Source organism: Rhinopithecus bieti, unplaced genomic scaffold (genome assembly GCF_001698545.2).
Source record: "Rhinopithecus bieti isolate Rb0 unplaced genomic scaffold, ASM169854v2 scaffold_12049, whole genome shotgun sequence".
Taxonomy (NCBI): domain Eukaryota; kingdom Metazoa; phylum Chordata; class Mammalia; order Primates; family Cercopithecidae; genus Rhinopithecus; species Rhinopithecus bieti.
In genome coordinates this window covers 2,432,087-2,445,608 of record NW_016807278.1, presented here as the reverse complement: position 1 = coordinate 2,445,608, position 13,522 = coordinate 2,432,087, and the positions used below count along the sequence as shown (strand labels likewise).

The following is a 13,522-nucleotide window of genomic DNA, read 5'->3' as shown; positions in this document are numbered from 1 at the left end:
ATCTCCTGACCTCGTGATCCGCCCGTCTCGGCCTCCCAAAGTGCTGGGATTACAGGCTTGAGCCACCGCGCCCGGCCATGTATTTTTTTTTAAGAGACAGGGTTGTGCTCTGTCATCCAGGCTGGAGTGCAGTGGCACGATCACAGCTCAAGGGAGCCTTGAACTTCTGGGCTCGAGGGATTTTCCTACCTTGGCTTCCTGACCAGCAAACACTATGGTTGTATGCCATCATGCCGGGATAATTTTTTGATTTTTAGTAGAGATGGGGTCTTTCTCTGTTGTCTAGGCTGGTTATAGGCTTTCTTTTTTTTTTTTTTTTCTAGCTTTTAAAACTTTTTTGTTAAGAACTAAAACACAGACATATTAGCCTAGGCCTGCATGGGGTCAAGATCATCTATATCACTGTCTTCCACTTCCACATCCTGTCCCACTGGAAGGTCTTCAAGGACAATAACACACACGGAGCTGTCACTTCCTATGATAGCAACACCTTCTTCTGGAGTTCGTCCTAAGGTCCTGCCCGCGGCTATCCTTACTAGTTTATATATTTACTGTACTATACTACACTTTTTAGAGTATCTACAACGTATAAAAAGATAAAAAGTATAGTACAGTAAATATATAAACGAGTAACATAGCCGTTTATTATCAAATATATACCGTACATAATTGTGCTATTCTTTTATATCAGTAGGTTTACCCAAGCATCACCACATGTGTATTGCACTGTGCTGCAACATTACAACAGCTATGATGTCACTAGGCAATAGGAATTTTTTAGTCCATTATAATCTTTTTTGTTTATTTTTGTTTTTTTGAGACGGAGTTTCGCTCTTGATGCCCAGGCTGGAGTGCAATGGCACAATCTCGGCTCACCGCAACCTCTGCCTCCCGGGTTCAAGCTATTCTGCCTCAGCCTCCCGGGTAGCTGGGATTACAGGCATGCACTACCACACCCAGCTAATTTTGTATTTTTAGTATAGACAGGGTTTCTCCATGTTGGTCAGGTTGGTCTCGAACTCCCGACCTCAGGTGATCCGCCTGCCTCGGCCTCCCAAAGTGCTGGGATTACAGGCATGATCCACCACACCTAGCCAGTCCATTATAATCTTATGGGACTACATTGTATATGTGGTCTCACTGACCAAAATGTCATTATGCAGTGCATGACTGTACTTCATAAATCCTGCCGCCAACCTTCCTGTCTCCAGGTTCATTTCCATTACAGGTTGAGTATCCCTTATCTGAAAGGCTTAGAATCAGAAGTGTTTTGAATTTCATTTTTTTCCCCAGATTTTGGAATATATCCATTATACTTGCTGATTCAACACCTCTAATTAAAAATCCAAAATGCTCCAGTGAGCATTCTCTTTGAGGGTCATGTCAGTGCTCAGAAAGTTTCGGATTATGGAGCATTTTGGATTTGTAATTTTTGGATTAGGAATACTCAACCTGTACTGTCTTCTTCCCCATACTATGAGCAACATGAGGGCAGGGATTGCCGTTTTCATCTTTGTATCCCCAGTGCTTAGCACAGTGCCTGGTACATATGAAGGTCCTAAAAAACCCTGGAAGAATAGAAAGTACAGGTCCATGGAAGGACACCAGGGAAACACTTCAGAGCCTGACTCTCCTCCTGACCCCAGAGCAGAAAGTTGAGGTCCTCTGGTCAGCCGAGGAGAGTTTCCTAAAGTCCCTGTAGTTTCCTTTCCTAAAGGTTGAAGAGAATAAGTCTGTCTAATTTGGCTATTGATCAGCCTTTAGGTTTTGGCTGTCAATTTTAGGGAGACTGTTCCCTTCCCCTAAATTGCTGTCATCTTCATACATCATTTAAGTATTGCCAGAAACAACTGAAGGACATGCTAGTATACTTTCAAGAGGAATAGATCAAAAGATTCTTTACAATTCAAATTATAGGACTAGTGAGTTTATGACCATCTCACCATTTAAGGTACATTTACCCATCTCAGCCTTCATCCTACATCTCTGATCAAACCTTAAGCAATAACAAGGCCCAGACTCCTCAAAGGCAGAAAGACTATTCTAGATTAAAGGAGACTAAAGAAACATGACAACAAAATATACTATATATTTCCTGGATTGGATCCTGTATCAAACAAACAAACATACCATATTTAGGGCAACTAAACATATTTGGGACAACTGAAAAATGTTAATATAGATTACATATTAAATAATAGTATTGTATCAATGTTAAATTTCTTGGGTATAATAATGACACTTTGATTATGTAGAACGATATCCTTTTTCTTAGCAGATACATGATGAAGTACTTAGGAATAAAGTGTTTTCTGTTAATTTTTTTTTGTGTGTGTGTGGCAGGGTCTCACTCTGTCACCAGGCTGGAGTGCAGGACACAATCTCGGCTCACTGCAACCTCTGCCTCCCAGGTTCAAGTGATTCTTCTGCCTCAACCTCCTCAGTAGCTGGGACTACAGGTGTGCGCCACCATGCCTGGCTAATTTTTTTTTTTTTTTTTTTTTTGTATTTTTGGTAGAAACAGGGTTTTATCATGTTGGCCAGGCTGGTCTCGAACTCCTGACCTCAGGTGATTCACCCACCTTGGCCTCCCAAAGTGCTCAGATTACAGGCATGAGCCACTGTGCCTGCCCTTGTAACTGAATTTCATATAGCTCAGTAAAAAAGTATGCACACGTGTGTGTGTGTGTGCGCGCATGTATAGAGAGAAAGAGAGAGTGCACATTTTGGAGAAAAGAGAATATGAATTTGGGTAAAGGGTATATGGGTCTTCATTGTACCACTCTTCCATAAGTTTAACATTTTTCAAAACAGTGTAGGGGGAAAAAACCTTACACAGTATCAGCTAAGTGTATGATAAAACTCCTCCCTAAGCTTTAAGTCTCACATACCATCTTTCACCATGCTGTTAACTCTACTACTTTCTGATACGGTTTGTCCCCATCCAAATTTCATCTTGAATTGCTAACTCCCATAATCCCTGTGTGTCATGGGAGGGACCTGATGGGAGGTAAGGGGCTTTTCCCCCTTTTGATTGGCACTTCTCCTTGCTGCCACCATGTGAAGGACATGTTTGCTTCTCCTTCCACCATGATTGTAAGCTTCCTGAGGCCTCTTCAGCCCTGCAGAACTGTGAGTCAATTAACCTTCTTTCCTTTATAAGCTACCCAGTCTCAGGTATGCCTTTATTAGCAGCATGAGAATGGACTAACACAGTAAATTGGTACCAAGAGTGGGCTGCTGCTGTAAGGATACATGAAATTGTGGAAGCGACTTTGGAACTGGGTAACAGGCAGAGGCTGGAACAGTTTGGAGGGCTCAGAAGAAGACAGGAAAATGTGGGAAAGTTTGGAACTTCCTAGAGACTTGTTGAATGGCTTTGACCAAAATGCTGATAGTGATATGGACAATGACGTCCAGGGTAAGGTGGTCTCAGATGGAAATGAGGAACTTGTTGGGAACTGGAATAAAGGTCACTATTGCTATGCAAGGAGACTGGAGGCATTTTACCCCTGCCCTAGAGATCTGTGGAACTTTGAACTTGAGAGAGATGACTTAGGGTATCTGGTGGAAGAAATTTATTTATTTANCAGAGGCTGGAACAGTTTGGAGGGCTCAGAAGAAGACAGGAAAATGTGGGAAAGTTTGGAACTTCCTAGAGACTTGTTGAATGGCTTTGACCAAAATGCTGATAGTGATATGGACAATGACGTCCAGGGTAAGGTGGTCTCAGATGGAAATGAGGAACTTGTTGGGAACTGGAATAAAGGTCACTATTGCTATGCAAGGAGACTGGAGGCATTTTACCCCTGCCCTAGAGATCTGTGGAACTTTGAACTTGAGAGAGATGACTTAGGGTATCTGGTGGAAGAAATTTATTTATTTATTTATTTATTTATTTATTTATTTAGAGACAGAGTCTTGCTCTGTCACCCAGGCTGGAGTGTAGTGGTGCAATCTCAGCTCACTGCAACCTCCACCTCCCAGGTTCAAGCAATTCTCCTGCCTCGGCCTCCCAAGTAGCTGGGACTACAGGTGTGTGCCACACCCGGCTAATTTTTTATTTTTAGTAGAGATAGGGTTTTACCATGTTGGCCAGGCTAGCTTCAAACTCCTGACCTCAGATGATCCACCCACCTCGGTCTCCCAAAGTGCTGGGATTACAGGTGTGAGCCACCATGCCCACCCCAGAAGAAATTTCTAAGCAGCAAAGTGCTGAAGAGGAGGCAGAGCATAAAAGTTTGAAAAATTTGCAGTCTGACAATGTCATAGAAAAGAAAACCTATTTTCTGGCTGGGCACAGTGGCTCACACCTATAATCCCAGTACTTTGGGAGGCCAAGGTGGGCGGATCACTTGAGGTCAGGCGTTGGAGACCAGCCTGACCAATATGGCAAAACCCCATCTCCACTAAAAATACAAAAATTAGCCCAGCGTGGTGGCAAGTGCCTGTAATTCCAGCTACTTGGGAGGCTGAGGCAGGAGAATTGCTTGAACCTGAGAGGTGGAGGTTACAGTGAGTTGAGATAGCGCCATTGCACTCTAGCCTGGGTAACAGAGCAAGACTCCATCTCAGAAAAAAAAAAAAAAAAAGAAGAAAGAAAGAAAGAAAAGAAAACCTATTTTCTGGGGAGAAATTCAAGCCCGCTGCAGACATTTTCATAAGTAATGAGGAGCCAAATATTAACCAGCAAGACAATGGGGAAAATTTCTCCAGGGCATGTCAGAGACCTTCACAGCAGGCCCTCCTGTGACCCCTGGAGGTCTAGGAGGGAAAAATGGTTCTGTGAGCTGGACCCAGGGCCCCCCTGCTCTGTGCAGCCTTGGGACATGGTGCCCTGCATCCCCGCTGCTTCAGTTCCAGTTGTGGCTAAAAGGGGCCAACACATAGCTCAGGCCATTGCTTCAGAGGGTGCAAGCCCCAAATCTTGTCAGCTTACATGTGGTGTTGGGCCTGTAGGTGCATAGAAATCAAGAGTTGAGGTTTGGGAATCTCTACCTGGATTTCAGAGGATGTATGAAAATGCCTGGATATCCAGGCAGAAGTTTGTTGCAGGGGTGGAACCCCCATGGAGAACCTCTGTTAGGGCCGTGCAGAAGGGATATGTGGGGTTGGAACCCCCACAGAAAGTCCCTATTGGGACACTGCCTAGTGGAACTGTGAGAAGAAGGCCACGGTCTTCCACAACCCAGAATGGTAGATCCACACACAACTTGCACCATGTGCCTAGAAAAGTCACAGACACTCAATGCCAGCCCATGAAAGCAGCCAGGAAGTGGGCTGTACCCTGCAAAGCCACAGGTGTGAAGATGCTCAATGCCATAGGAGACCACCTCTTCCATCAGCATGCCCTGGATGTGAGACATGGAGTCAAAGAAGATCATTTTGGAACTTCAGGATTTAATGACTACCCTATTGGATTTCAGACTTGCATGGGCCCTGTAGCACCTTTGTTTTGGCCAATTTCTCCCATTTGGAATGGGTGTATTTATCCAATGCCTGTACCCTCATAGTATGTAGAAAATAACTGACTTGCTTTTGATTTTATAGGCTCACAGGTGGAAGGGACTTGCCTTGTCTCAGATAAAACTTTGGACTTGGACTTTTGGGTTAACACTAGAATGAGTTAAGACTTTGGACAACTGTTGAGAAGGCATGATTGTGTTTTGAAATGCGAGGACATGAGATCTGGGAGGGGCCAGGGGCAGAATGATATGGTTTGGCTGTGTCCCCACCCAAATCTCATCCTGAATTGTAGTTCCCATAATCCCCATGTGTTGTGGGAGGGACCCAGTGAGAAGTAATTTAATCACGGGGGGAGTCACCCTCATGCTTTTCTCACGATAGTGAGTTCTAACGAGATCTGATGGTTTTGTAAGGGGCTTTACCCTCCTTTGTTCAGTACTTCTTCGTGTTGCTGCCATGTGAAGAAGAATGTGTTTACTTCCCCTTCTGCCGTAACTGTAAATTTCCTGAGGCTTCTCCAGCCCTGTGGAACTGTGAGTCAATTAAACCTCTTTCCTTTATAAATTACCCAGTCTTGGGTATGTCTTTACTAGCAGCGTGAGAATGGACTAATACACTTTCTGTGAGGACTTTTCTTAGGATCTAACTTACATTTACGTGTACCCTCCAAAATCACTCAGTCACAGAGGTAGAGTATAATCTTGGGGAAACAGCTCTTACTTACCAGCACATTTTTCAGTTTGATATCACGATGGACAAGTCCCTGGCTGTGCAGGAAGCGGATTCCTTCCACCACGTCTAGTGCTATCTGCAAACGTGTCTCCAGGGTCAGCCCAGCCTTGGGGAGACAAAAGAGCTTGCTTGTCATGATAAGGCAACTCCTCGATTCAACTGACTATGCTTGGGCACATGAGGACAGAAAAGTGAATTTTTAAAAGGGGGAAGAGCCGGGCACAGTGGCTCATACCTATAACCCCAGCACTTACGGAGGCCAAGGTCAGGAATTTCGAGACCAGCCTGGCAAACATGGTGAAATCCTGTCTCTACTAAAAACACAAAAAAGAATTAGCTGGATGTGGTGGCAGGTGCCTGTAATCCCAGCTACTTGGGAGGCTGAGGCAGGAGAATCACTTGAGGCAGAGGTTGCAGTGAGCTGAGATGGTGCCACTGCACTCCAGCCTGGGTGACAGAGCTAGACTCCGTCTCAAAAAAAAAAAAAAAAGGTGGGGAGAGAAAAAAGCAGTTAGGAGAGGGAGGTAGAAGAAAAGCAAAGAAGAGCAAGCTGTAAAGGAGACAAAGCCAGATAAAATCCCTTGCAGGCTGCAGTTAAGCCAAATGGATAACCTCAAATGTGACTAGCAGATAGAACCAAACAACTAAGGCATGAGCTCATTTCTAACATTTGAACAAATCCTGGAACTGCCCTTGAGGCTCAAAGTGACTATTTCTAGGTCCCTTAGGAAGATTTACTTCCATTGCTTTACAGGCCTGGTTAGCCCAGGTTTGGTTTTATGGATTCAAATACCAAAGTCACTCATATTACTTCAATTCAGGGTCTCCTGAATACTGGAAAATGTCACATCACTCATTCAAAAGTTCAAAGGACATTCTCTAGTTCACTTGTGGAGATGCATCAGACAATGCTTAACTCCTCTGAAATGAAGAGGAAAAGCTGCTTGGAGAGTCATTTTCTTCATCATATTGATTCCTCATGACTCCGGGAAGCATTTCTAAGGTTTCCTCTGCCCTGCTTCTGGAAGCCTCCATATAAACTGGTCCAAGAGGAATCTGTGAGAAGGGATCTACTCAGAGACTCTGAGGTCAGCTTTTCTCTCCTTCTACTCAGCTCCTATGTAGGGAACAGACAAAAGAAACCTCTCTAATTCCCTCTTGGTGGTTTAGATAAGGGCAACTCAACATCCAACTGAGGGTTTCACCTTCACTCAAATAAAATCCTTCAGTAGCTTCTCATAGTCTATAACAGAATTTGAATTCTATGGAAATTCTTAACATTTTGGGTCTTACATAATTTGTTCCCAGCATCTCTTTGCACATTATGTCTCCTGATTCCCAAAACGAACCAGCTGCTCCAATGTGCCCAGTGTCCTTACCAGCCTTCGAATGCTCTAGGCATTAAGCTGTTCCTTCCCCCTGCTATGGCCTCTTCCTTCCAACTGCCCAAATTCTACCCATCATGGTGTATTTGTCAAACTCAAACTCCACGTCTTCCTGAAATGGTCACTGACTACAATTCTCTTAACAGCGCCTATCAATTATACCTTCTGATATCCTCTAATGATGCTTAATGCTGGACCTTGTATAAAGCAGTCACTAATAAATATCCATTGACTAAACAACAAAAACTAGCTTTATCCTCTTACAGCAAAAGTGAGAAAGAAGAGCAGAGTTACAGGAAGCTGTACTGCTCTTCTAAGGCGTTTAGATTTTTACTACCACGACAGGGGTCTGAGTGGTGAATGGCAATATTCTGGGTATATAATGGGGTGAAAATAGGTTCTGAGAAATCTTTAAATTTATTTTATTTTATTTTAGAGACAGGGTCTTGCTCTGTCACCCAGGCTAGGGTGCAGTGGCATGATCATAGCTCATTGCAGTCTTGACCTCCTAAGTACAAGCGATCCTCCTACCTCAGTCCCCTCGAGTAGCTGGGACTACAGGTATGAGCCACCACACTCAGCTAACTTTTAAATTTTTTATAGAGATGAGGTCTCCCTCTATTGCCCAGACTGGTCTCAAATTCCTGGACTCAAGTGATCCTCCCACCTTGCCTCCCCAAGTGCTAGGATTACAGGGGTGAGCCACCATGCCCAGCTGAGAAATCTTTAAGGGTTTTTGGAAATAAGTGAAATAAAGCCTAATTACTCCAACAATCTCTGATGAAAGCTAAAAGCTCTGAATAAACAGGAGAGGATGAGAGGCCAGAAAGGAACCTGTGAATTTGGCTGCCAGCTGGATCTTGCTCTCTCCTTACCTTCAGCCCTGTGTAGAGATCCCGGTGAAGCCGCTCCATAATGAGGAGCACAGCAATGCTAGAGCCACCACCATAGTTGTAGTCAATGACTGAACCATGGAGATCCACCAATCGCTCATGCTTCGGCAGAGACCTGGTGGGAAGAAGAGAGGTCTGGGCTACAAGACTTGGGCTCTAATCCTGCACGCCATGCCAGAATGTAGGAGACAAGAATTTCCAGACCATGCTTAGGACAGGTCCGGAGGTAATGGCCCTCAGTGCAGATAGAGCCCTCAGTGTAGACAGAGCCCTTAGTGCAGACAGAGCATGGCCTCTTTAACAAGGATGAAGAATCCTGGATTCTAAAAACTGATAAGGCTTAAGGACTAAAGAAGAAAGTTACATGGAATGATGAGTCTGAGAAATTAGGATGGTGGGGAAAGAGCAAGCAAAGACAGTAAAGGCCTGAAAGGGAGCACATGTCTGTTAGACACAGAAACCTAAATATAGAGAGGCCATGCTGTAGCTCTTGGTACAAAATCTAAACCAGGCTTCTAGATTCTTCTCTGGATCTTTCTCATAGAGATGAATGAGACCAGGACCCACCTCATGTAGTGAAATTCCAAAGCCAGATCATTCCAGTGCTTCTCATCTGGAGGGACAACTGATTTGAGGGCACAAGGGAAGTGTCCTCCCCAGTTGTCACACAGGTACACCACACCATACTGGCCCCGGCCCAGTTCCTGTCCTAGTTTAGGTTTACCTATAAGGTACAGAGACAGAGATAAGGCAGGAGGGATGGGAACTTGGTGGGCAACCTCTGTAAGATTCTTTTTTTTTTTGAGACAGAGTCTTGTTCTGTCACCCAGCAGGAGTGCAGTGGCACGATCTCTGCTCACTGCAACCTCTGCCTCCTGGGTTCAAGCGATTATTCTGCCTCAGGCTCCCAAGTAGTTGGGATTACAGGCATGCGCCACCATGCATGGCTAATTTTTGTAGTTTTGGTAGAGATGTGGTTTTGCCATGTTGTCCAGGGTGGTCCCAAACTCCTGGGCTCAAGCGATCCACCCAGTGTGGCTTCCCAAAATACTGGGATTACAGGCGTAAGCCACCATGCCGGCCCTGTAACATTCTTCACTGTGAACCTGCCTTTAGGGTCAGGAAGCTGTAATCATGCCCAGGGATAAAATTCTGGTGTCATTCTAACCCAATAGAAAGTAATCTAACTGGTTCAATTCAAATAAACTTTGATTATGTGGTGTTTTTTTTTTTTTTGTAGACAGAGTCTTGCTCTGTCACACAGGCTGCAGTGCAGTGGTATGATCTTGGCTCACTGCAACCTGTACCTCCTGGGTTCAAGTGATTCTTCTGCCTCAGCCTCCCGAGTAGCTGGGATTACAGGCAAGTGCCACCACGCCCAGCTAATTTTTGTATTTTTAGTAAACATGGGGTCTTGCCATATTGCCCAGGCTGGTCTTGAACTTCTGAGCTCAGGCAATCCACCCATCTCAGCCTCCCAAAGTGCTAAGATTACAGGTGTGAGCCACCACACCTGGCCTGGTCATGTTATTTGAACTATATAAACAGCAGGACGAGACTTTAGGAATTCAAAAACATCAGTAAGGGTTTAGGCAGTTTTGCAAAGAAGCAGCTTTAGACACTGGGATTCTCTGACGTTGGACATAAGAATGTCAGGTATCCTGAACCATCCTCCAGTTTATTTGAAAACCAGACTCACGATGAAGCAAGACGTCCTGTAGAGAACGGCTTTCCAGAGAAAGGCGGGCCAGGCGGGGGGCATGATCTTTCCGAACCTTCAGCCATAGATCTTCAGTTTTCTCTAACCGGCCTGAGTGGCCAGCTTCTAGCTGGGAGGGAAACAGAAAAAGTACATATGACTTAAGTCCCTAGCTTCAACTTCCTCACCTGTTATACAGGGATAACAATATCTACCTCATATAGATAATTATGAGAATTAAACAAGATACATGTAACATGTTTAGCACAGAGATTGGCACAGAGTGGACTCAATAAATAATAACTTTTCCTCCTGGATGCATACTCACATCTATCCACTCTCTGCCTTGACACACCCACTCCCCCGCCAGCAGACAATCAGATGTCAAACAATTATGAAATAACATAGAAATTGGAAAGTCATCACCTTCTGTCATTTGTTCTTAGCTAAAATACTATATAAACATATAAAATTCCTACTCTTATTTTCTTGCCTCACTCAGTGAAATGGGGAGAAATTAACTGAGCTCACTCCATTCTCCCTAGAGTTAGGAAAATATCCACGTGAAAAATTTATTGAAAAAACTTCCTATAACGTAATAGGCTAGAAAGAAAAAATACTGATGATTTTATACACACACACACACACACACACACACACACACAAAGAACAGAGAGCAAAACATTCCCATCTGGATGAGGCTCTTCTCTGCTTGATCCAGTTATATCTCCTTTCCTACATACCAACCTGCCGCAAAGAGGCTGCAAAAGCCTCGTGGGAACTATTGAGCCGAGTCCGGAATTGGCTGCAAATGCTCTTGGCCAATTTGGAGGCACTGAGGCTCTCAATGGCTTCCTGGGCCACCTTCCTCTTCCATTCCAGAGTGATGGCAGGTGGGCTCACCCATGTGATGCGCTGGATGATCTACCAGGATGAGGACAGCGAAATCACCGAAGAATGAGAGACAAGAACCACTACAAAGATCCAGTGTCCTTCCTTTTCTGGGTTACCCATTCAATAGGAGCAGGCTCATAAGATGGGAGCCATACGAAGTCTAAAGTTCCTTTCCAATTCCATCTACCTCAAAATCAGGTCCTAGCCCAAAGAAAGCATCAAAGAACACCAGGCCTAGTTTACATGCTCACAAACCCTCAATATACTACATTCAGTGCCAGGGATTGCCTGATAATCTTTCTGAAGTCAGTAAATAACTCTACATAAGAGCCAGATCAAATTCCAGAACAGAAACCACATTCACAGCCTCCGGCAACAACAAAGCCTAGTTCTGAGAAAAGATTTAGGCTGGGAAAAATAAATATGAAGAAGCTAGTGTGGTAGAGTCTTGCGGCTCCATGAAATATCATTTATCTTTTTTTTCTATTTTTCCATTGTCCACAAAGAACACCCAACATAAAAATCATTTAAACCCAAAACTTCTGAGAGTTCAAGGTAACAATGTGAATAATTATTTGAGAATAGGCATAAACCAGAATTCTCCCAGGCAGACAAACCAGAACAAATGGCCATCCTGCCTTAACAGAATATCCTAGATATCTGTTTCTATTGAGGTCACTAGGATTCATTTGAGCCAACTAGGGGCTTAGAAATCTTTCTCTAAGTAATAATCCCTACCTGCTTGATTTGCTCCCACAGCATCCTTGTAACTGACGACCCTGAGTGAAATGTGACTTCAACATGATAGGCAGCATTTAAGATCTGAAAGAGACAACGCCAAAGAAAACATGCCCTCAGCAGTGTGGCTATTTCAAAAATGCAATAAATGATATTTATTTCAAGAACACAGTCCAGACTCAGGGTTTCCAAATTTATCCCTCAATATATATGCAGAGTCAAGCTGATTATTTATTTTGTGACTAACTATCTAGCCCCTTCTACCTCATCTTTATATTCATCGACTCTTTTTTTTTTTTTAAGACAGAGTTTCGCTCTTGTCACCCAGGCTGGAGTGCAATGGCGCGATCTTGCTCAGTGAAACCTCCGCTTCCCAGGTTCAAGCAATCCTCCTGCCTCAGCCTCCCAAGTAGCTGGGATTACAGGCATGCACCGCCATGCTGGGCTATTTTTGTTTTTTTAGTAGAGATGGGGTTTCTCCATGTTGGTCAGGTTGGTCTTGAACTCCCAACCTCAGGTGATCCACCCGCCTCAGCTTCCCAGAGTGCTGGAATTATAGGCATGAGCCACTGTGCCTGGCCTATATTCATCAACTTAACTGCAATTTTACAGCTCACCAACATCTCCCACAGGCAGTGGTCATGTGACAGGAAAACAAAATAAAATTCAAACGAGATTCTCAAGAAGCTGAAGGGGAAATTCTTGCCTAACTTGAAGCGTGGGTTTGTGCAGATTGTTTCATGTGTTATCTATGACACGGTGTCTTAAAAAAATCATTCTTTTTCTACCTGTTTGAGATAATTACTGGTGATGTGAACTGAGACATCCTGAGACTTCTCCAGGCTCTGCAGACATCGTTCCAGGGTTCCGACGAAGCTCTCCCTCAGGTAATCCACTGAGCTGATCAGCTTATTAGCCACTGCCTGATTTAGTCGGGAGATGATGAGTTCCTGGATCTGTCGGATGCAGCATTTGATCTCTCTGGTGCCCACTGGTTCTCCATTCTCAGGGACAATGACGTCTATGGAGGCAGAGAAATAAGCTAATGAGTTGTGAGGAAGAAGGGGCAGACACACCAAATAAACTCATCTCCCAAATCGGAATCATGGAACTACCGTGATGATGATGGCTGCAAAAAGACATGATTCGTTGATGAAGTCTGACTCTCACAATGATCAGGGGTCACATAACCCTCAACTACTTAAGGCAGCTAAGATCCTGAGAAGAAGCAATTAAGGCCAGGTGCAGTGACTCATGCCTATAATTCCAGCACTTTGGGAGGCCGAGGCAGGAGGATTGCTTGAGCCCAGGAGTTCGAGATGAGCTTGGGTAACACAGTGAGACCTCATCTCTACAAAAAGTAAAAAGATGAGGCAGGTGGGAGGATGGCTTGAACCTAGGAGGTAGAGGCTACAATGAGCTGTGATTGTGCCACTGCACTCCAGCCTGGGTGATGGGAGTGAGACCCTGTCTCAGGAAAAAAAAAAAAAAAAAAAGAAGCAATTAAGTCTAGAATGAGACTGTTGATTTTGTTAGCTTTTATGTCACATTTATAGGAAGGGAGGAACAACATTTATAAGTGCAAACTATTTGAAAGGCACTAAAATAAGGATTGTACACATGTAATCTAATTTCATCTTCACAATAACTTTGTTAGATGGTTATTATAGATCAAGAAACAGCCTCAAAGAGAGAACAAAGTAGACATAGGAAGG

The 13,522-nt window shown here is 44.0% G+C and overlaps 1 protein-coding gene across 2 annotated transcripts in view; it reads right to left on the bottom strand.

Moving 5' to 3' along the window:
- Positions 1 to 13,522, bottom strand: part of DSTYK (dual serine/threonine and tyrosine protein kinase) — a 73,064-nt gene that overhangs the window by 6,590 nt on the left and 52,952 nt on the right. For both annotated transcript variants that reach the window (XM_017880984.1, XM_017880983.1), the window contains exons 4-10: positions 12,596 to 12,828; positions 11,808 to 11,891; positions 10,923 to 11,099; positions 10,176 to 10,305; positions 9,044 to 9,200; positions 8,459 to 8,591; positions 6,191 to 6,304 (exon numbers count right to left, since the gene is read on the bottom strand). In XM_017880984.1, the coding sequence (XP_017736473.1) occupies positions 6,191 to 6,304; positions 8,459 to 8,591; positions 9,044 to 9,200; positions 10,176 to 10,305; positions 10,923 to 11,099; positions 11,808 to 11,891; positions 12,596 to 12,828 (1,028 nt within the window). The remainder of the gene's footprint in view (positions 1 to 6,190; positions 6,305 to 8,458; positions 8,592 to 9,043; positions 9,201 to 10,175; positions 10,306 to 10,922; positions 11,100 to 11,807; positions 11,892 to 12,595; positions 12,829 to 13,522) is intronic.